The following is a 24,435-nucleotide window of genomic DNA, read 5'->3' on the forward strand; positions in this document are numbered from 1 at the left end:
ACAAACAACTTGAACTGCTCCCAAGAAGAATGAAAGCTTTGATTAAATAGACTTTTGGTGAAAAAAAACCCAGAAACTTGGGGTATTGCCTATTTCTTCGATATTCCAGCTTAAGTCCCATCTTTCTGTTTCAGTGGAAAATCTACATCTGTTAGAATCAAATTTCAGCCATGTGTTTCTACAAGCCTGAGATTGGCCAAGTAACTGTAGGCTGAACTCTCATGAAATAGTCAGTTTTGCTTTCTTTAGTCCAGAGTCCATTAGCAGAGCTAAGGTTCAGGACAAGCCATATTCCCAAATTTCAGAGAACAGCTTTCCCATTTTATTCAAGATTTAAAAGCAAAGAGTAAGAAGCCCTATTCAGAAACAGATGCAAAAGCACTAATAGTTTTTTCCCCTCCAAAGAAGCTCATTTGCACTAAACTGAGAGAAGCTACTGTACGTTATATCAAAATTGACATGTATTAAGCAACTTCTTCCTAAGCCAAATTCCATTATTTGTAATCCCACTGAAAGACTGTAAGATTTAAGAAATTTACTACCAATCTCAATCACCTTCTAATGTAATAAGAGAGAAATTCTATTTGTTGTTAATATCTAGAATGTAACTGAATTCAAATACTTATGAAAATTAGTTACTTTCAACCACAGGCATGTTCCTTGGTTTCCACCTGGTGCTGTTTATTTTGCTGCTGTAGCTGGCGAAGGGGGAGACTGCACTGGGTAGGCCTCTTTTTGAGGATTTTACAAAGGAAAAAAAAAGGGGTGAAAATTTCCAGCCTTATGACATCTCCAAGCTTTCTCCTTTCAGTTTCCAAACCTCTGACCATCTTTAAATCTGCATCCACTGCTAACTACTTCAAATAGCCCCTGACTGTATTTCAGTGGTCGAGGGTGGGAGGCCTCCCTGTCTAAACTGTAAGCTCACTTTGGGCAGGGAATGTGTCTATTTGGTGTTATATTGTACTCCCAAGTATACAGTACAGTGCTTAGCACACAGTAAGCGCTCAATAAATACGACTGACTAAGACTGACTGGAGCGACCTCACTCTGCTTAGGTAGTCCACATTCTGCTGCTGCTTAGCTACTTGGGGCAACCTCCCAAAGCTCTATCCGGGATTCTGAGGTCCCAATTCTCAATTTGAAAAACTGCTTCCCTTGAGTGATAAAGCGTGGCAGAATGCCATATAGACCAGTTGACAGAAAATGAAGATGGAGCCAGCAAAGGAAGTAAAGAATCCAACTTTGGCTTGACTCAAACTTTTCCTGCCAAGTATCCCATTTATTTTTTTGGAGACGGTTAGGATTGAGAAGAAAAATTTGGTGCTGAAAGTTAGACTAAAGCTCTGTTTATTACTCTAAAATCTGAAAGTTTCTCAGTCCTTTTCAGAGAAAGCTTTTTTTTTTTAAACTGGCATAAGGTGATTTTATTCCTAAACTACCATTTTTTAAAAAAAGAGTGGAAAACTATTCAAACTTTCTGATTTATAATGTTTCCTAGTAGGAAAATCTGTTTGCCTCTTAAAGGGTCTATGATTTCTGTTATTCCTGTCCCAGAGGCTGCGGTGAGTGCAGCTGGGCCCCTGGCTGCCCGAAAAGAACCCACTGGACTCACTTCATCACAAAATCTCCTCCCTTGATAGAGGCACTATGCTGGGGGACTTCCTGTGGGGCCTCACCTTCTCCATCTAACATACCTGAATAGTCTATCTCCAATGCACACCCACTCACACCCAGGCAGTACTGTTATCCAGAGGTAGGTTGGGCAGTCAAAATTGGGAGAACACCTTTGGCCATTATCTTCCCTTTCCTGCCAGATTAATCTGTATTAAGATAGTAAACAAAAATAGCCTAGCTATGCAAATGCCCGCCAGCTATGGTGACACGCTTCCGATGGCCCATGCCAGTCAACAGTTTCGTTACTCTCCCCCTGGGTTCAATATCCAGTTCTACAGGGTCTGCCAGAGTTCTTTTTCCAACCTTGCAATTCTCTCTTCCACCCAAACCATGTTCAATAATATTCTTTTGTTCCAGTCCATTCTGGTACCCCAACCCTGGGCCCTACTCAACAAATGACTATGCAGGGTCCTCCCCATGTGGAGACATAGAAACTGTAGCATCTTTACTGACCCTGAGGCAGGGAGGAGAGAAACACAACATAAATGGCCACCACTTGGGTAAGGCTGAAGTAACCACATTGAGGACTATCATAGTCAAGAGTCAAAAGCCAGGCACCACTGACTTTTCTTGCTGACTATCCAGGCCAATTCAGTTACGAAGAGGAAGGTCAGAGGCATCAGTTTCATCAGTTTCACTCCCCGATTATGCTGGTCACCTCTCTTATGGTTCTGGAGAAATCCAGTATTGTCGTTGAGGTCCAGGCCAGTTTCCCGTGAGCTGAAATCAGCTCTTACTCACACACACCCATAAGTGAACTTCACGGTCAGTGGTGTCTTTATCGAATATGAACCATGACTGTGTATCTTCCTCTAGTGGTCAAGTTTCCAGGCTGCATACCACCTACAGGCTAAAACTGTCCTATATCCATGGGGTTTCCCCAGAATTCCATGCTTTCATGGGCTCATGACCCTTGTCTTAATTTGGCCTACTTTTGTGGGCCTCCAAATTTTTTTAAATTACTCCAGACCCTTTGAGGCACCCAACAGGAAATATATCTAGACAGTTCCAGGCCCTCAGTTCTTCATTCCCTCTCGCATGCAGTAGGGTTGATTCAACCACCACGATGGTTCCACCTTTCCAAAAGCCTTATCCCCTGATTAATTGGGGGGGGGGGGGCTTAATTAATCAGAAAGCTGAAGATGCAGTCTTAAAAATGGGCCACTTCTTTTAATCAATCAGTGGTATTTATTGAGCACTTACTATGTGCAAAGCACTGCACTATGTGCTTGGGACAGTACAACAGAGTTGTTTCTCTGCAGGAAGGAAATTGTCATAGATGTTGTGTCTCACAGATGTTGCCAGGATTGACTGAAAGAGAAAGGTAGAAACTCCTCACTAGGTATCTATTTTGAAGATAAGGGCATTTTTCTGCAAGATTGTCTGCATCCGGCATCGCACCACAGCATTCCCCAAACCGAACAACTTTGACTCATAGCCAGTTACATGTCTAATTGTTAAAAATAGCACATAGAATGCTTTCCCAAGGTCTAAGCACTGTCATTTTGCACATTTTTGGGGCACTGCAAATACACAAATAGAATTCCAAAACCATAAACACCCTTGGAAGCAATATAGCATAACCAGGGAGAGATCTACTGCAAATATTTTCCTCTAGAAAACAGCCCTTTTCCTGGAATGGGAGTAGAGGGGGGTCAAAAGGAGAGGTCATCTGTACAGAACACACTGGCAATTTACACATTGTTCCTGGATTGTAACACAACAGGCACCAGCTACTTCGGTGCTTGTAAAATGATAGGACATGAACATTACACATTTTACAGAAGAGCTTTAAAACAGGGGACACCAATTCTATGTTCTCAACATGCTTCAGCCACAAACCGAAGGAAAATTATAAGTCATCAGTGGGATTCTCCAAACATACAGAACAGCTTTCTTCAACAATCATCTCCTCAATCAGTAAACATTGAGTGCTGCCTTTTCTGCTTAATAGCCACCCTTGCTTTCTTTCATCAGGAAATGAGTTGAACATCCAAAGGAAATTTACTCTGCATCTAAAAGCTGAAATTAGGCTTAGAAACATTATTAACCAAGCACTCTCTAAGGAAAGGAGGAATTAACAGTTATTTTAATTGCTTTGATTGTCCTAACTTCTATCCCCACTTCAGTTTTCTCCTTTAGGTTTTTCCAAGAAGCTGCAGAATTGAGGATTGATAAACAGCTCTTGTTTCCTCTCCTTTCATGTCCTGTCCTACCATCTCCAGTGTAAAGTTCAGAGACAACACTCTACTTATTGCTTAAAATGGGGTGACTGGCAATGATGGTCACTTTCCCAAAACTCATGGCGATGCATTTTCAGATCCAGGTTAACCACAGGAAATATGTCACCTGCAGTGCTGCCAATCAAATGCTAAACAATATTTCTGAACCTCATAAAAGTATTCACCCCTCCCTCAACCCCACAGCACTTATATACATACATACAGTAAGCACTCGATAAATACAATCGATTGGTTGATGGATTCTTTGACGTCATCACATTCCTCACCATCTTTTCTAAGTTGAAGTTGTTTCAGTGAAATCAGGAAAGTGTTAGAGCTCGCTTTTCTTGCCTTCCCACTCTCTACCCGCTACACCCCAGCTTCTCTCACTGAGCTAACTCCCTAACTTGCCTTGTTCTCAGCCTTCCCATTTCTGACTCACTGTGCACACCTTTTCCATGCATGGAGCCTCCCAACCTCTCAAACTCAAGTGAGGTGCTTAGTTGACAGTTTACCTACTCAGTATTTGTAAACAAATACTTAAACCAACTGGGGTCTCTCCTTCATCCTTGACTCAGAATCCAAACTGACTTGCCCCCTTTGAGGTTGGTTAGTGACACCAGGCAATCTGTGACCTACCTTGTCAGATGACACCACATTTTCTGCTGGGGAAGCTTCCTCATCAGCATCATCTTAATGACGACGTCTCTCTGAAGGATGTTCCTCCTAATTTTAGGGAATACTCTGTTATACACATATTCAGTTCTCAAACTTGTAGTTTTGGCCTGGAAACATATTTCACAGACTATGATTTGAAATCTAACCACTAGAATACAATGGTAGGCCTCACAATGGACATCCAGGAAAAAGCAAAATGCAGTACCCAAAAACTGAGAGAAAAGAGAAAATACTGGGGGACTGGAACCTTAAGTCTTTTCCTCAAAGAACTTCTAGCATGAAAATAATTAAATGGAGAAAAAAGTCACAAGCACCTATAAACCCCAAGAGAACTGTGTAAAACAAGTATTTTGAATGTATAGACTACAACTGTGTACTTATCATGTTTTCAACAATTTTCCAATGGGAATATCAAAGCATTTTGCCAATTCATTTAGACATAGCTTATGCTGGAGGGGGAGGAGTCCTGACTTGTGGAGTGGGGGTGGGGAAGCATTTGCCAAACCTCATTCAGCAAGAGCCAGAAACCATCTGATAATATGAATTATTTAACTCTAAAAGACTGAGATTAAAAGGAGAAACTGAAATGGTTAATATGCTCATATAGCAAGAATATTTATCTCTTCAGCTAGATCATCTACTTTAAATGGGAAATAAAAAGTTTCAGTGTTCTTCATATAGTTTCTGGGCACCAGTACTAAAACAATGAACCCATAGTTCATGATAACTGATTTACACTGAGTGCATAAAAAGTCTTCTCACACATCAGTACAGAAAAGACTCCTGTGGTGAAAAGATCAACTGCAATATTAACAATGTACAATGACAGTTTGAAAAATACTAGAAATCAAAGAATGAGAGTGAGCTGCTCTTAATTATCCCAAAGGAAGCTCTGTCCACACTTCCATTACAGATCCGATTACCTGGGACATAGAAATTCCACTTCAAGCTGAAACTTGATTAACAGGAATAACTTGCCAGATAGTTATGGGAAGCAGCATGGCCTAGTGGCAAGAGCACAGGCTTGACAGAGGTTGTGGGTTCTAATCCTGGCTCTGCCATTTGTCTGTTGTGTGACCTTGGGCAAGTCACTTCACTTCTCTGTGCCTCAGTGACCTCATCTGTAAAATGGGGATTAAAAGTGTGACCTTCATCTGGGACAGAGACTGTGTCCAACCTGATTGATTATCTTGTATTTGGCCCAGGGCTCAGAACAGTGCTTGCCACATAGTAAGCACTTAACAAATACCATAATTCTTCCATGTGGAAGTCACCCAGAGGTACCAAAATGTGTCTTGGGGGTAGACTGTAAGTTTGTTATGGGCATGAAATGTGTCTGTTTGTTTTATGGTACTTGTTAAAGTACTTCTTATGTGTCAAACACTGTCCTAGGCACCAGGGTAGGAACAAGTCAATTAGGTCGGACCCAGTCCCTGTCCCGCATGGGGTTCACAGTCTTAGTTATGAGGGAGAAAAGGTACTGAATACCCATTTTACAGTTGAGGAAACAGGCAGAGAGAAGTTAAGTGACTTGCCCAAGGTCACACAGCTAGCAATTGGCAGGGCTGGGATAAGAAACCAGGTCTTCTGACTCCCAGGCCCATTGCTCTTTCCACTAGGCCTGGAATAACTGATTGGGAATACGCCACCAACGGGTTTCTTTCCTCTTTATTCAGAGTACTAGATTTGTGTTTCCTTGTTATAGAAAAAAAAACGATGAAACTTCTTCCTCTGGAAGGAAAGGAAATGTTCTACTTTGAGAGTGATAGCATGAAAAAAAAACTTCTGATGAGAAATAATATGACTCAGAGCAATTTGAGAAAATAAGAACCGTATTAACAATATGAAAGACTGAAAACAATGACCAGAGATTGGACAAAAGAGAAGTAACCTTATGTCTGAAAATAAAATTTTTATAAAGATAAGGGGAGAGAGGACTTCCAGTGGCTCACACCTCACAGATCTGGCAAGCTGCATCTATGGTGAGTGGAGCAGCCTCTGCCTCTTGAACTGCTATCTTGTACAATGTTTCCTGTAGTGCTTTAGCTGCTTTTTGTCGTGACTGAACCAGCTGCTGAAGAGATCCGGAGTGGGTCTAGAGAGAAGAGGGAGAAACTTTAACTTTACACCAAAAGAACATATATGCAGCTTTCTTCAAAGAAAAATGTTTGCCAGAAGTTTTGGTTCTGAGGTCAAAATGCCTTAGTCTCATCTCATTTCTGTCTTTTTGTTACTATAGAACTCGACACCCACAAAAGATTCCACAAATTTGATTATAGATTTAAGCTGTGACTTTGTAATATTCTGAATCTACTGCAAAAAACAAAACAAAAAACCCAAAATACTACACTACCTAAGGTGTTTTATGCCAGCCCACTTTCAGTTGCCTCTATCTGAGGCCTTCGGTTTTACGAGTCAAGTCTCTGTTGGTACTGCTATTGTGATGTCAAAATGAAAGACTTCAATAGACAAACAATGATGTAAAAGGTCCACTGACTGCTAAACTCCTTCCTCTCCTCATAGAGCAAATCACTTAACTTCCCTGTGCCTCAGTTACCTCATCTGTAAAAGGGGGATTAAAACTGTGAGCCCCACGTGGGACAACCTGATCACCTTGTATCCCCCAGCGCTTAGAACAGTGCTTTGCACATAGTAAGTGCTTAACAAATACCACCATTATTATATTCAGCCCTTAATGGAAGCAACAATTACAAATCTTCTGACAGAATGCAGAACATAATAATAATAATGGTATTTGTTAAAGCACTTACTATGTGCCAAGCACTGTTCTAAATGCTGGGGTAGATACAAGGTAATCAGGTTGTACCAAATGCAGCTCACAGTCTTAATCCCCATTTTTCAGATATGACAACTGAGGCACAGAGAAGTGAAGTGACTTGCCCAAAGTCACACAGCTGATAAGTGGCGGAGTTGGGATTAGAACCTTAGACCTCTGACTCCCAAGCCCATAATCTTTCCATTAAGCCACGCTGCTCTGGATCACGGATAAAAGCTACTGTTCAAACCTACACTGATGGTAGTTACATTATCATCTGAATCCGTGGGACCAGGAGAGTAAGATGTAAGAGACAACTTGGCTTTTTGTTATTAATGTGTTTTTCTAACATGAACAATCCAGGAATTTAAGGTAAAAATGGCCATTTTCCCATGCTTTTTCCCTTTTGTGGGGCACAGCCAAAAATGACTATCCACCCTCTGAGATCTTGAAGTCACAAAGATCAACACCTTCGGTTTCTCTTCAAGTGTCCCCCAGGTTGGTCCTTGGAACAGCTTAAAAGGTTGCAGAGAGTCTGTTCCTGGTGAGATGGGGTTCTAACTCTTTCTCCTGGGGCCTTAACCAAAGCAGCCCCTTTCCCTTCAATGTTGGACCAATCAAAGCCCTGCTGAAATGGTCAGAAAGACTACTGCAGGTTTTTAACATCATCTTTGCTCGAAGAGAAAGAATAAAGACAGCAGATTATCTATCTTGGTAGATTCCACCGAACATCTTGAAGGAGGTAGGTGAAGCCAATACAAGACAAGGAAGCTTTAAAAATGAGCCTCCTGGGAGCTGACCTATCCAAACCAGATGACTGATGAACATGAGGTGAAAAGAACCCAAAATTTCTCTCATAAAAATGTTTCTGACAGTTGCCGAAGTGGCTGTTGACCTCTAGATAAAATGCACTTGATGATAGCCTGCCCTATCCACGCAACTTTATACAAGTACAGTTTTGGTTCACTCTGCTGTCTTGAAGGCAGCTGAGATGATAAAAGTTTGCTCTCTACACATCTAAACCACAGAATGGCATCTCTTAGGAACTGGGGTCTGGAAAAGAATGAGGGGAAAGTCAATTTCCCCATTACTGTCCAAAGCCATCAAGAAAGAAACTCAGGGAATTTGGAAATTCTGGTAAAGCAAGCATTGGCAATCAGGGCCTGAAACTTGCTGGCAGGTTATGCCAAGGTGACTGGCACCAGGAAAATAAGTTTCCCACATGTCTGACCAAGTGCAGCAGCTGAAGATGCCTGAAGCAGCATGGCCTAATAGAAAGACCATGGACCTGAGAGTCAGAACACCTGGGTTCCAAACCCAGTTCTTTCAGTTGCCTGCTGGGTGACCCTGGGCAAGTCACTTAACTTCTCTGTGCCTCAGTTACCTCCTCTGTAAAATGGGAATTAAAGCTGTAAACCCCACTTGGGACATGGACTGTAGCCAACCAGATTATCGGGTATAGAGAAGCAGTGTGGCTCAGTGGAAAGAGCATGGGCTTGGGAGTCTGAGGTCATGGGTTCAAATCCCAACTCAGCCATTTGTCAGCTGTGTGACTTTGGGCAAGTCATTTAACTTCTCTGTGCCTCAGTTACCTCATCTGTAAAATGGGGATTAAGACTGTGAGCCCCACATGGGACAACCTGATCACCTTCTGTCCTCTCCAGTGCTTAGAACAGTGCTTTGCACATAGTAGGCGCTTAACAAATGCCATTATTATTATCTACCCCAGCCCTTGGTAAAGTGTACACAGGAAACACTTAACAAATACCATTAAAAAAAGTGAAGGTAAGAAGGAGGTTTAGAGCTGACAAACTTCCCAGCCTTTGCTAGACCTTTCAGGGTTTCTAACATTCCTTGGGGTGACAACCAACCTCAACGAGTGTTAGAAACAAGTTCCCTGTTTTCCCCAGTCAAGGCAGAACAAAGAGGCTGCCAGGACAGCCAGATATCCACCTTGGAAACAGGAAGGAGGTGAGGGCAATTAAGGATACCATTCACTGGAGCCTAAGCCCCTAGATTCTGAGAACAAAAGGGAAAAATAAAAGGGGGGGGGGGTAAGCCCAGCAAGAATGTTCTAGAACCAATAGCCTGCAAGAAATTTTATTTCTGCTTGTTCTATTTAATAATTATATATTAAGTAGCTTGCATTAAACAGTTATTAGTAATTGTCTATTTTTAAAGAGCAAGGTCTACATAAGAATGGCCACTTCTGCAAGCGACTTTGACACATTTACTGTAATGTTTAAGTACAAGCAGCAGATATCAAATGCCAGCTGTGGAATCTGATTTTGAAGAGCAGAACTAAAACCCAGCTAGACAATTTCAATGTGATTGTACAGCTAGTTCATGTTGCAAATTTTATGTATTCTGTTGGATAATGGAGATTGTCGGTAAAAATTTCTAATCTGAGCAAATTATAATCTTGACTGCTAGAGGTGACCTAGTCATAGATGACAATGACATTCTGGCACTTCAATTTGTGGAAAACATCACATACCACTCTTAACATGAGCAGAAAATAGGTGCCCTACTAGCACTAGTCCTGCTGATACTGCATGTGGGAAAAATAGTTTATGGCTTTCTTTTTATAGTCAATGAGCATTAAATTCGTATTCAAAGCCTTATAACAATACTCAATTTGTATTGTGGTTTCATTTTCCCAAAGAGCTTTCATAGCAATTATATACTCATATGCATAATTAATTCTCGCAACCACAGATTATTCACTTCAATAAATATTTGTACCACTTAATATTCACATATTTAGCATTCAGAGCACCTAATAAAAAGCTATAGTTTGCAATAAATGTGTAGGATAACTGATTAATACTTCACACAGATCAAAATTTTAAAAGGCACTAAATTCCTACACAGTACTCTGTTAAAAATAAAATTTGTGGCTACGAATATTTTTACAACCATGGAGACAAGGAATTGTTAGAATACTTGCTAACTGACTAGTACTAACATCAAAGGAAGTCATCACTTAACACCACAAGAGACCAAGAGGACCACTGTACATAGGCATGTTGTGTGAGAGAATGCACAGATGAACCAAATACAGCAGCGAAGCCTAATGGAGAGAGCCCTGCGTCAGAGGTCCTGGGTTCTAATGTTGGCTCCACCACTTACTGTTGTGGAATAGACTCTATGCCATCCTCCCTCCTACTTAGACTGAGAGTTCCCCGAGGGACCTAATTATCTTGTATCTACCCCAGCACCTATTATAGTGCTTGGCATATAGTAAGTGTTTAATACCCCAACTATTATCATACACACAGCCACATGCACATTTAATGGTCACAATCACCAACTGTTTATTCACATCAGATCATTAGAACTTGCAACACCTAATTAATGTCCACCTAAAAACCACTGACAGATGTTTAACAGACACTTGTAGCAACTAATGAATATTCATGGTTTAAAGTACACAGGTAAACCAATTAAGTCATTTTGGATAGCTAAATCTTAAAATAAAGTCTCTACACAGAGAACAGTGATATTAATGGCCCTGGGGCATTTTTTTTTAACTGTGCTGACACAACAAGGAGGTAAAATACTTGCACGCCTCCCCTTGAACCTAACAACAAAGAAAGGCATCACCTGACACCAAGAGACAATCTACTACACACAGGCATTTTGTATGAGAGGAAGCACAGCCCAGTACACATATCCACACACTGAGCATGGATCTGTGGGGACCATGCTTGCATTTATACCACCTGACATTCTGAACCCTAGGGTGGTGTTTTCAAGAAAGCACCCTCCCAAGCAGTGAGGCCTCCCACCCAACCCTGCACCTTCTCTTTGGGTCACCCACCAGAGTTGGGCAAGCTCCTTGTGGGCAGGGAATGTTAATTTTCTTTCTGTAGTACTTTCTCCAGGGAATGTTAATTTTCTTTCTGTAGTACTTTCTCCAAGAGTTTAGTACAGTACCTTGCATGCATCTGGCAATCAAAAAATATAAATTCTGCTACTACCTTCAAACTATCACCTTCTCCCTATCAGGCAAAGCAGCGGGCAAGCTCGGTCCTGGCACAACTATCTGGATAAAACAGAAGCATTCTTCCCCAAAGAGCCCAAAGATGGAGAAAGCTGTAGTTCCCTGTGGTTGTGCTGTTGGATTGAAGAGGTATGCCAGGATTGTAGGATTTTCCTCCTTTTTTAAACACCTTGACAAAAAGCTTGCCCACTAAAACTACATTCTTACTATGATAAACCATTATATTTTACTTCACGAAGAGTTCAAATGATAGGAATGCCTGACTTGCCAATTTTCACAACATTTATAGAAGCATAGAATCAATGGTATTTACTGAGTGCTTACTACGTGCAGAGCACTGTACTAAGTGCTTCAGGAAATACAAAACAAGAGTTGGTAGACATGATCCCTGCCCACGAGGAGCTTACAGTCTTCAGGGGCAGGGAGACATTAAAAGAGATTACGGATAGGAGAAATGAATCAGAAGGGACAGGGGTGTGAGCCCTCATGTCTAATATCAATGTGTCTGCTTTTCTGCCTCTAGTCTTGGAAGTTCATAAAGGGGAATGTAGCTCAAAGAAAACTCAAAAGAAGAACAAGCTAAAGAAATATCAGGAGCTCTGTTTTAACAGAAAGCAGACAAATTAAATTGATATAGAACAAGACTATCTGAACTTGCATGAGGGAACAGAATTGAGTGACAGTCCCACACCCTATTGAATGGCTTTAGTATTAGCAGAAAGTACTTGTCAACACGTGTCTGAACTCCTTATCTTCCCACCCAAACCCTGTCCTCCCCCTGTCTTTCCCATCACTAGGGACAGCACCACCATCATCCTCCCTATCGCACAGACCTGCAACCTTGGCATTGTCCTCAAGTCATCTCTCACATTCCACTCGCATATCCTATCTGTTACCAAATCCTGTCGGTTCAACCTTCGTACCCTTTCCTCTCCATTCACACTGCCTCCACTGTGATCCATGCACTTACCCTAGCCTGCCTTGACTACTGCATCTGTCTCCTCGCTAACCTCCTGGACTCCTATCTCTTCCCACTCCAGTCCATACTTCACTCTGCTGCACAGACCATTTATCAAAATCGTTCAGTCCATGTCTCCCCACTCCTCAAGAACCTCCAAAGGCTGCCCATCCAGTTTCTCATTAAACAGAAACACCTTACCACTGGCTTTAAAGCACTCAATCAAGTCACCCCACCCTACCTCACCTCACTGATCCAGCCCACACACTCCATTCCTCCAGTGCCTGTTTAAGCACCACGCTCCAATCTCATCCATCTCATTGCTGACCCCTTTCCCATGTTCTCCCCCTAGCCTGGAACTCCTTCTCGCTTCATGTAGGCCAGCCCACCACTCTCTCCACCTTTAAAGCATTATTAAGGTTACATCTCCTCAAGAGGTCTTCCCGATTAAACCCTTTTTCCTCATCTCACTCTCCCTTTTGCATCATCTATGCACTTGGATCTGTGATCTTTGGACATTTGATATTTGCCCTACAACTGACCCCCCAAACCTTTGTGTACATATCTTTATATTATACATTATTTATTCATATTGTCGGTCTCCCCCTCTAGACTGTAAGCTCATTAAGGGCAGGGAACGTGTCTGCTAATTCTGTTGTACTCTACTCTCCCAAGTGCTTAGTACAGTCTGCAAATAGTCTGTGCTAAATAAATACCACTGACTGTCTGATCATTTTTTCAGCAGTATCTAATCTTGAGCACTTATCACAGCACAAAGTTACTTTGTTTTTACAAAGATGAATTAGAATAACTACTGAATTGGAATTAAAAAGGCAGTGATGAAAAACTACTATATTATTTAGCAATAGCAGTGTGTCTAAAAGGGCTGTTTAGAGCAGCAGACAAATCTTACACCATAGACAACTAAAGGAAATCATCCTGTTTTCAAAGAGATCCACCTTGGCTAATATGCTGCAGATATTTTACAATATCTTTGCAGGACTGTTGACCCAGGTCTGTTGCAAAGTATATCAAAACCATCAGCCTCCTCACTGACCTCCCTGCCTTCAGTCTATAATTCACTCTGCTGCCCACATCATTTTTCAAAAAAAAAAAATCATTCTGCACATATCTCTGTGCAGAAGCAGCATGGCTCAGTGGAAAGAGCCCGGGTTTGGGAGTCAGACGTCATGGGTTCGAATGCCAGCTCTGCCACTTGTCAGCTGGGTGACTGTGGGCAAGTCATTTAATAATAATGTTGGTATTCGTTAAGTGCTTACTTATGTGCAGAGCACTGTTCTAAGAGCTGGGGTAGATACAGGGTCATTAGGTTGTCTCACATGAGGTTAAAAGTCTTCATCCCCATTTTACAGATGAGGGAACTGAGGCACAGAGAATAATAATAATGTTGGTATTTGTTAAGCGCTTACTATGTGCAGAGCACTGTTCTAAGCGCTGGGGTAGACACAGGGGAATCAGGTTGTCCCACGTGGGGCTCACAGTCTTTATCCCCATTTTACAGATGAGGTCACTGAGGCACAGAGAAGTTAAGTGACTTGCCCACAGTCACACAGCTAAGTGGCAGAGCTGGGATTCGAACTCATGACCTCTGACTCCCAAGCACGGGCTCTTTCCACTAAGTCACGCTGCTTCTCTACTTCTCTGGGCCTCAGTGACCTCATCTGTCAAATGGGAATTCATTCAATAGTCTTTATTTCTGAAGCGCTTACTATGTGCAGAGCACTGTATTAAGCGCTTGGAATGTACAATTTGGCAACAGATAAAGACAATCCCTGCTTACAGTCTAATCGGGGGAGACAGACAAAAACAATAGCAATAAATAGAATCAAGGGGATGTACACCTCATTAACAAAATAAATAGGGTAATAAAAATATATACAAATGAGCAGATCAGCACAGTGCTGAGGGGAGGGGAAGGGAGAGGAGGAGGAGCAGAGGGAAAGGGGGGAAAGGAGGCTTAGCTAAGGGGAGGTGAAGGGGGAGCAGCGAGGGAGCAGAGGGAAAAGGGGAAGCTCAGGCTGGGAAGGCCTCTTGGAGGAGGTGAGCTCTAAATCAAGGAGATGTACACCTCATTAAGAAAATAAATAGGATAATAAATAATATACAGAAATGAGCACAGTGTGGAGGGGAAGAGGGAAGGGGGAGGAGCAGAGAGAAAGGGGGGCTCAGTCTGGGAAGGCCTCTTGGAGGAGGTGAACTCTAAATCAAGGAGATGTACACCCCATTAAGAAAATAAATAGGGTAATAAATAATATACAGAAATGAGCACAGTGCGGAGGGGCAGGGGGAGGAGCAGGGGGAAAGGGGGCTTAGCTGAGGGGAGGTGAAGGGGGGGCAGAGAGGGAGCAGAGGGAAAAGGGGAAGCTCAGTGTGGGAAAGCCTCTTGGAGGTGAGCTCTAAATCCAGGAGATGTACACCTCATTAAGAAAATAAATAGGGTAACAAATAGTATACAGAAACATAAATAATATAGAGAAATGGGAATGAAGACTGGGGGACAAGCTAATGACCCTGCATCGACCCCAACACTTAGAACAGTGCTCTGCACATAGTAAGCGCTTAATACCAACATTATTATTGTAAGTAGTATTACAATAGCAGTAGTAGTGGTAAGCGCTTAAGAAATCCCACAGTTATTTCTATGACCGGCTGGGGCCAGGAGGTGGTGGGGGTCGGGAGCCCCGGGGGTCCGCTCACCTCCGACATCGCCGGCCAGCGCTTTCCACGTGGAGGAGAAGGCGACGCAGTGTCCGCCCCAGGAGGCGAAGAACCCCACGGGCCAGGGGGTGGGGGCGGCCAGCAGGCTGGGCCGGTCCTGAGGAGAGGCGGGCCTTCAACCGACCAAGGCCGGGAGGAGGGCGGCCCACGAGCAGCGGCCTCCGAGCGTCGTCATGCACCGTACGTCGAGAACGTACCCATGTCATGCCAGGGACCCGCCCATTTCGCCCCCACCTTCGGGCGTTTCTCCCAACGGTTGGGAGCCGCCAAGCCCCTCCTAAGTGCCCCCTGCGCGGGGTCACCGTGCCCCGACAGCCGAGCCCGATGCCACATCTCTACGTAGGGCTGCAGAGACAGACCCGCCCACCCTCCACTAGGAAACGGACCGTTGGCCATCTTGGGCCTGGACCCTACTTGTCCTCTGGGATGGGCATCAGTTCTGCTAAGCAGGCCGCATTGTTCAATAGTATCTATTGAGCGCTTACTATGTGCAGAGCACTGTACTATTCATACATTCATTCAATAGTATTTATTCAGCCCTTACTATGTGCAGAGCACTGTACTAAGCGCTTGGGATGTACAATTCGGCAACAGAGACAGTCCCTGCCCAAGGACGGGCTCACAGTCTAAATTGTTCCAACCAGTCCGGTTTTCAGACGGCCCACCCCTTGCGAGTTCTGCTATGGTAAGGGACTTAAAAAAAAAAAAGGTATGTGTTAAGTGCTTACTACGTGTCAGGCACTGTACTTAGCGCTGCGGTAGATACAAGTTGATCGGGTGGGACACAGCCCCTGTCTCATATGGGGAGTCTTAAGTCCCCATTTTCAGGTGAGGTAATTGATATACAGGGAATTTTAGAGACTTGTCTTAGGTCACACAGAGCAGACAAGTCCTGGAGCTGGGATTAGAACTCAGGTCCTTCTGACTCACAGGACCATTCAGGACATGCAGTTTTTCTCACTCTGGTATTGAGACTCGTGCTTTCGGCATGGAGACATCCTCACCTGTGACTCCTGGCTTCCAATTACGTAGCTCAGGTGGAGCCAACTTCACGTTGACGTGGGAAGGGTGGGGAATTCAGTGGTTCCGGAGCAATTGGGAGGGTCAGGAAACCGGACCCCCTCAAAATGGCAGCTGCGTGATGACATTGTCACACTATGTGTTGGCATCCTGTGTGTGATGTCACATGCCTCAGGGAGCCAGGTTTTTTAGGAGAGGTGACCCTGGTCACCTTTTTGCGTGAACTGATTTTGGGTAAATCAATCACCCAGTGATAGAAGGAAGACCTTTCTCCTCATACCCATGGGTAGGGAGTGGAGTAGGGAAGATAGATACAGATCCTGTTCCAGCACAGACAGGGCTCGTGAAGGGCTTGCCTCTTTAATTGAAACTCACTCCCACACATTCCCTCAGGGCCCAGACTGTTTGCAGGTGGAGGGGGAAACCCTAACCATACCTGTCTTAAACTGATTCCAACCCCTTATGCCCCTAAGTCTGGCCCGTTTTGGGGACTCAGAGAGAGAGGGACAGACACAAAGGGAAGGGAATAGGATGCCTGCTCCAACTCAGCACTTTTCCATGCTTCCATTCAAGGGGTTTCACAATGAATAGCAGGGCTATAGTCTTTACTATTAAACTTCTTGTAGTGATCTACCAAGGGTGTGGTGAGAGCTAAGGATATAATGCCAGCAAAGAACAATGCTACATAAATGTACAGAACATCTATTATTATTTTTTGTCTCCATTTTATAGTTGGCAGTGTAGAACAGACACCAGGAAACGTGCTCCAAGTCACTCACCAAGTCAGCAGCAAAACTGGAATAAGATTTAGGCAGCAGTGTCCCGGTGTTTACTCATGAAACTTTTAAAATTTAAGATAGATTGTTCACTTAGAAATGAGCATCCTATGCAGTGGTTGGTTGTACTGCCTTATGCATAAAAATAGGATCCGTGAAAGATACTTCATTAAATTATTTAAACTTCTGCCCAGAAAGTTTCTATAGACCCCAGTGTTTGCAAAGGAAGAGAACACATCCACAATGGGTTCATCATGCGTCGACATGCAAAAGAAGTCTCCTCTGCAGTCTCACATTTCCTCGTACCTCTAGGATATCTCCACATGTAAGTCACCTTGGCACCTCAAGCTCTACATGTCTAAAACTGAATCCTCTCAAATCCTCTCCTCTAACATTGTCATCGCAGTTGACAAAGCTATCAGCCTCTGTTTCCAAAAGCCTGCAATCTTGGTATTATCTTTGATTCCTCGCTCTCTTTTAACTGTCACATTCAGTCCATCGCTAAATCTTGTTGGTTTCTCTCCATGACATTTCCCAAGTCTGCTTCTTCCTCTCCGTCCAAACGGCTACCCCCCTGGTCCGGGATCCTCTCAAATCCCAACTAGTCTACTGTGCCTGTTTTCTCCTTGATCATCCTGCTTCCAGTCTTTCCCCATCCAGTTCATACTTTACTGCCCAGGTAATTTTTCTAAAATGTTTTGTACTCATCTCCCCATTCTCCCCAAATATTCAACAATTACATATTCCTCCCCACATCAAGCACAAACTCCTGACTACTGGCTCTAAGACATTTTATCAGCTCTCTTGGCTGGTTTTACATATCACTCCTATATCTCTTTTTAAATGATATGGAAAAAAGTAGATAAGCCTAGGTTTTGACTGTAGATCCCTTCATATCAAAGCTCCTGAATCATGAACCTGCCAGGAGACCCCCAAATGGATTCATATTTACGAGCAGTAATAAATGTTATCTATCAATCATTCAGTATCATGTATTCCAAAGCATGTGCCATATCCCAAAGATGCTGCAGTCTTCTAAACAGGTGTAGGAAAGGTGCCTATGTCCCTGGCCTTCTTGGCCTATGCCCATCTCTTATGTAGCTGCATTACAGTCCTTTATTGTTGCATCTTTATTTTCTGAGAAAGCTTCTGAAGTGATAATTGGAATTTTTACAGTTTCCGTGAGGACAGGAAAATGGTGGATTTTTCCAGCAGCCCAAAAGTGTTGGAATTTGGTCTGGGGAAATCCAGATGGGTGGCCAGGACTTCATTTCTGAGTTCTTAAGGGGACAGCAGCTGCATCTGACCAGAATATTTAAATAGGAAAGAAGCAAGAGTTGTTTTGAATATCTAATGTAGGGATCTGCAGCTTTTGGCTCAGGAGCCTATCTGGCTCTTCTTGGAATTAAATGTGGTTCTCGAGCAGGGGAGGGGGAGGTGATGCCTTGAAAGCCATTAGATTCACTCGCTTCATCTCTATCGTTCAATCCACATATGCAATCTGTCACTAAACTCTGTCGATTCAACCTTCATATCACTAAAATACTTTCCTCTTCATCCAAACTGCTACCACATTCATCCCAGCATTTCTCGAATCCTGTCTTGACTACTGCATCAGCCTCTTTGCTGACCTCCCTGCTTCTCCATTGGAGGCCATGATTCATTCTTCCACCCAGATCATTTTTCTGAAAAACTGATCAGTCCATGTTTCTTCACTCCTCAGGAGCCTTGAGTGGTAGCCCATCCATCTCCACATTGAACAGAAGCGCCTTACCACTGGTTTTAAAGCACTCCTCACCTTGCCCCTCCTATCTTACTTCAGTGATTTCCTACTACAACCCAGCATGTCTACTGTGCCCCTCCAGCACCAACCTACTCACTGTACCTTGATCTAATCTATCTCACCACCGACCCCTTGCCCATACTTGTTGGCCTGGAACTCCCTCCCCTTTCATAATTGACAGATGATCTCTCTCCCCACCTTCAAACCCTTCATCAATGTTTCGTGTAAACTGTAGGAATTCACATGTTTACAAATCATCTGAGATTGGTAGTAATGCGGTAATTAAGGAGACTTTGTATTGTGAAAATTTGAAGTGGAAAATATAAATATATAAAAGGATTATTGCCATTTTTAAATGAATAAAAATTCATTCTTGACTTTGTAAAACCTTATTGGTAAAGATTTGCAAAGCGTACTTTAGGGGGTCATTGTGTACTGTATTGTGCAGATATTGAAAGAAACTTATTTTACTGTGAAGGCATTTGGGCCATTTTCACTCAAAAGTCACATCCAAGGCAGCTTTGCAAAGACTGAAGGGTGTGTTTTGTAAGTATCAGTCATATGTATTGAGCACCTACTGTGTGCAGAGCACTGTACAAGTGCTTGGGAGAGTACAGTATAACAGAAGTGGTAGATATTTTCCCTTCCCACAAGGAGTATGAATTGTAAAATAATGAGGGAAATACCTTTTGTATACCCTTTTAAATAAATAGCAATACTTTAAGAGAAAATAAAATCTGTAAACTGATTTATAAATTAATTTCATGGGAGGTGCCCATTTTTCCTTCTATTTAAAGGACCGTAATGAGTTGAAGGTTTCTAATGCCGACTGTCCCCTGAAAGATTCCCTCTTCTTTCTGCTTTTTTGTTGATGTAAGTCTGCTATGTTTAGCCAGGACACATTGGTGTATTTAAACAAGCGGCCAGCCTACCACACTATTCTTTCATTGTCAACCACTCGGACCTTTGATTCATGGTTCCACCATTCTCGCTGTAATTATGGGGTAGTAACATGCCACTGTGGAATTCCATGTCCTCAAAATGTGTTGCAATCAAAAGTCATGTAGCATAACTTCAAAGCAAAATGTTTTTGACCCTACATTCACTCTTCAACAGAGCCCTAGGAAAGAAAATATTTATAGGTAACACAGGAGGTGGAAAAGACAGGTTGCTGAGCTTGCAGCCTAAGCTTGGGAGGGAGAGTGTGGAAAAGCAGGCAAGGAAAATTCTGGAAAGGGGACGGCACAAAGTCAGGAAGAGACACAGGGAAATGAATCACTGTCAAACTGGGAGAAAGTAACTTCCAAGAAAAGGCCTTTTGTTTGTTTTGAATGGTATTTGTTAAGCAGTTATTATGTACCAAGCACTGGGGTAGGTACAAGGTAATCCTGTTGGACACAGCCCCTATCCCAAATAGGGCTCACAGTCTTAATCCCCATTTTGCAGAAGAAGTAACTGAAGCACAAAGAAGTTAAGTGAGTTGCCCAAGGTCCCCCAGCAGACAAGTGGCAGAGCCGGGATTAGAACTCCTTCCACCAGTCCACACTGCTTCTCAAGAGGCCATGCTGCTCTCATGTTGTTTTGCTTGTGCAGTAGGAGGCCTGGGACAGAGGCTAGTTCAGGCCAAAATTGAGTTGAGCTATCTTGGACAGGTGCCCAATTTTGTTTGTTTAAGGAGCTTTTTCAAAGCTATCCAATCTAGACTTAATTCTGATAAATGGTTGGTTTGGAAAACAGGATAATATTCACCTCAGTGAACAACTAAAGCTTGGAGGTCGGAGTGTAAGTCTAAGCTAACCAACATATCTAAAGTAAGTTCTGCCAAAAGGTGAGCGTCACATTCCACGACAGTAGAATTTGGGGACATTTTTCTAACAGCAAGTGTCGGATAGAAACTGTCATGTGTTGAAGAAACAGATGTCCGTGTGGGGTCAGGCATGATAGAAAACATGAGATTTCTTTAACTGCCGTGAGAAGCAGCATGGCTCAGTGGAAAGAGCCCGGGCTTTGGAGTCAGAGGTCATGGGTTTGAATCCCGGATCTGCCACTTGTCAGCTGTGTGACTGTGGGCAAGTCACTTAACTTCTCTGTGCCTCGGTTACCTCATCTGTAAAATGGGATTAAGACTGTGAGCCCCACGTGGGACAACCTGATTCCCCTGGGTCTACCCCAGTGCTTAGAACCGTGCTCTGCACATAGTAAGTGCTTAAATACCAACATTATTGTTATTATTATGTGGGCCCCGCATTGTAGGACTTGGCGTACTGTGTTAGTTTAGGCATAAAGTCTCAACATGTTCTACTTAAGTAGAAAAATCTATTACAGAAAAAGTCGTAAACCGTCATATTTTGAAAAAGACTTAATCATGAGGAAGCCAGCAGAGTCACCAGGCTTGTACACGGTCAAAGGGTCAGATCTGGGGTGTGGGACCAAGGTATTATGTGACACATTGCTAAAAGAATTCAGTAACATGGGGATAAAAGGAATGAAGTAGTTTGAACTTTTAAATAGAATTTTCACGTTTTGGTAGAAATTTCATGAAAAACATTCAACCAGAGTATATATGTATTTTTTTTTACCAAAATGAATAATGTAACTTTAGGTGATGACTTGATTCTATATAAACAGTCATGTTAATTTTCATTGCCACCCTCAAAATCAAAGATATGAAAATATTTAAGCCATATTAATAATATAGGTGATTTTCTTCCCTGATCACCAATGAGAAAAGGATTGGAGAAGAATTCTTGGTTTTCTACTCCCCTCATCTGCTGCCATGGTTTTGAAATTTATGTAAATACCAGTGTATTTAAAGACTTCCAAGGAATTCTTTAAATACATTGCCAAAACTTTTTTAGCACTTGTGTAACTTTTCTCCCTGCCTTTAATCCAGACACAAAACTAGGGTTGTACCAGGGATATCTATATCCAGGGATATTTGTTGGTGGGTTTGTGGGTTTGATGGTTGATATTTGTGGATTTGTCGGTGTCAGGAGGAGGGTAGAGGAGAAGGAGGATTCTAAATGGTGAGATTGTGAGCGTAGCCTTCATTGGAAACTTTTGACTGCTGTTAACCTCACCAGCCCTCCTCATCATTAGAAGAGTCGTGATTGGATGCATTTTTTAATGTTCTGACTTCCTATGCTCTTTAAGGTTTTTTTGTTTTGTTTTTGTGGGTTTCTTAAATGGCACATTTTTTACTATGTGCCAGGCACTGTTCTAAGAGATGGGCTAGATAAAAACTAATCAGGTTGGGCAAAGTCCATGTCACACATGGGACTCACAATCTTAATGCACATTTTACAGAAGGCCCAGAGGTGTTAAAGTGACTTGCCCAAGGTCACACAGCAGACAAGTGACAGAGCTGGGACTATAACCCGGGTCTTTTTCACTCCCAGGCTCATGCTCTATCCATTAAGCCACACTAATTCTCATGTTCCTCCTTTGTTAGCATTCCTCCCGAGTCTGAGGTAAACAGTTGTTAATGACAACAGCTAACATTCCCAACTCTGAATTGTTGAATAGGGAGTATTGTTAGAGTGAGTATCGTCTTCCTAAAATAAAGCTGGGATTGGATTGTCCCTATTTGGTTGTGGTTAAAACCCTCTCTGTTGCTTGTATAGCCCCTGAACCTGCCACTGCAAGTAGGACAAGAAAAAAAAAAAGCCATAGGAAAAGTACCAGGAAATGGACATAGGGAGAGCAGCCTGCCTGGATAGGGTAGGGTAGGCTGACCAGAGCTGGGGCAGGCAGTTCTGAGCCAGGAAACTGGGTAGGGACTATTAACATGCAGATTTGTTGTTCCGGCATGAGAAGGCAACTCAGGAATTCATTACTATACATGTTAAGGAATCTCTTAACCCCCAGTCCTACCCCAAAGCCACTCATTTTCACTCTCCAAACGTTCTGGAGTTATTGTTTTTGTTTCATTGCTTTAGGTAAATGTGGCCTTTTCAACTTAGCACTAAAAACATACATTTGTGATGCTTACAGGGTAAGTTACATAGCACTTTGGATTTTCAAGACATCCTGTGATCAATTAATTACCTGAATCGTTTCCTTATACCACATGTCAGTGTCATTACTCTTGTTTTGAGGAAGTGAGGACACTGACAAAAATTTAACAGTTGGCCTGGGGCATTGCTGCAGTTCAGCAGGATTAAAACTGTGAATTCCTACCTCAATAATAATAATAATATTTGTAGTATTTAAGCACTTACTATGTGCCAGTCACCGACTGCGTCAGGGGCTGTACTAAGCACTGGAGTAGATTCAAAATAATCAGGTCAGACACAGTCCCCGACACCATCTAAGTAGGAGGGAGATCAGGTATTGAATCCCCATTTTATAGATGAGGAAACTGAGGCACAGGGAAGTTAAGTGACTTACCCAAGACCACAGAGCCACCAAGTGGAAGAGCTGTGATTAGAACCCAGGTCATCTGACTTTCAGGTTCGTGCTCTTTCCACTAGGCCACACTGGTCCAAAGTCACATGACCCAAAAATGTCATTTGGGGAATAGGGTAGAAGGGTTATTCACCCAAACACTCCTGTTCAGTCACCTCCAAAGGTTTTTGCTTTCCATGTGGGACTGAGTAGTCCTATGGGAGGTTGGGGGTCCATATCAAAAGTGTGATAGGGGTCTGCACAAGGAGGCAAAACAGCTTGTATCGAAGGAGCATTGTATTGTTCTGAAAGCAACTAGAGAGTTCTAGCGACTAGAGGGATAATTGGACAGTTAATGCTGACCTGTAATATCGTGATTCTCAGATCACCGATTCCCCATATTTCTCTGTACCTTGCATAAGTTTTAGAAGGGTATTTCACATCTCTATAGTTAGGAAAGTTCCATTGCTCTGGGCAGAAGGCAAAGAGCTAGAGGAGAGGGAGGGGGTGAAGTTTGGGAGGTTCAAAAGGATTAGTCAGGACTCCTGAAAGAATACTTATTATTAGACCTATCAGCTTCTGCATCTTAAACTGTAGTTTGCTGCGGCAAGTTAGTTGAGAGACTTTGCCTGGCTTGAGCAGATGGTCTGAGACTTTTTCGTGCCCCATTGGAACTCACTGCTGGTATTTATGTGGTGATACTTACTTGTGCTTCGACTTGACTCCACCAAGGACCTGGGCTGCCTCTGCCTATCTGAGATGTAACTGGGAAATACAGTGTAAAGGGGTCCTCCAGGGCCTCTTTGAAAGTACATCAAGCAGAATGTGGATTTACCCTCCATCTGCCGCCCTTAGAAGCTGCTTAACAGATGGGGTGTGGTGAAAGATTTCTTTTATTGGTCCCTTGCCAGATAATGGATAGAAGATGTCCATGAAGGCTGGGAGACCATATGGAGAAGTTCCAGGAATATACAGCTCCAATCACCTTGACTCGGTTTCCAGTATGGACCATGAACTGGGGAGCCTCTGCTATTACCATAAGAGAAGACACCAAAGAATGAGGAGTTTGGGTTTCTGCTTTCTACTTTTCTTGCTCTTTCTGCTTTCCTTTTGGGCTTTGCTGGGTGGGGGAATGGTAGGGAACTTTCTGCAGAGCTAGTCAGTAGAATGAAGAGAATTCCATGTGAGAGTGTAGGGGGGAGTAAAAGTGGGATAAGAGGTGTCATCATCCTGGTCTAAGAGGATGAGGACCTGAGGATATACAGCCCTGAAGCATCTCTCTGGCCCTCCTGAATTATAAGAACTCAGGCAAATTCTGAAGGGAAAGCAAACACGATGGAACATGAAACTCAGCCACAAGGTTGCAGAAGAAAGATCAGATGTAAACTTCTGCTCCTCACCCCTGCCAAGAAGT

General features: G+C 42.9%; 1 protein-coding gene and 1 long non-coding RNA gene across 4 annotated transcripts in view; one reads left to right on the forward strand and one right to left on the reverse strand.

The window, feature by feature from the left end:
- The window catches only part of LOC103170518, a 34,491-nt gene extending 19,267 nt beyond the window's left edge, over positions 1-15,224 (reverse strand). For 2 of the 3 annotated variants that reach the window (XR_003765251.2, XR_003765252.2), the window contains exons 1-3: positions 15,036-15,224; positions 6,532-6,672; positions 4,539-4,625 (exon numbers count right to left, since the gene is read on the reverse strand). This is a non-coding gene — a long non-coding RNA (uncharacterized LOC103170518). Of the gene's footprint in view, positions 1-4,538; positions 4,626-6,531; positions 6,673-6,930; positions 6,999-15,035 lie in introns of those variants that run through there. The other variant, XR_003765253.2, reaches the window with a different exon arrangement.
- A 5,704-nt stretch (positions 15,225-20,928) lies between these two features.
- Positions 20,929-24,435, forward strand: part of QSOX1 (quiescin sulfhydryl oxidase 1) — a 42,867-nt gene continuing 39,360 nt past the window's right edge. Inside the window, exons 1-2 of the mRNA XM_029080970.1 lie at positions 20,929-21,100; positions 22,574-22,629. Of these exons, the coding sequence (XP_028936803.1) occupies positions 20,929-21,100; positions 22,574-22,629 (228 nt within the window). The remainder of the gene's footprint in view (positions 21,101-22,573; positions 22,630-24,435) is intronic.

The sequence above is a fragment of the Ornithorhynchus anatinus genome, chromosome 16, assembly GCF_004115215.2.
Source record: "Ornithorhynchus anatinus isolate Pmale09 chromosome 16, mOrnAna1.pri.v4, whole genome shotgun sequence".
NCBI lineage: Eukaryota > Metazoa > Chordata > Mammalia > Monotremata > Ornithorhynchidae > Ornithorhynchus > Ornithorhynchus anatinus.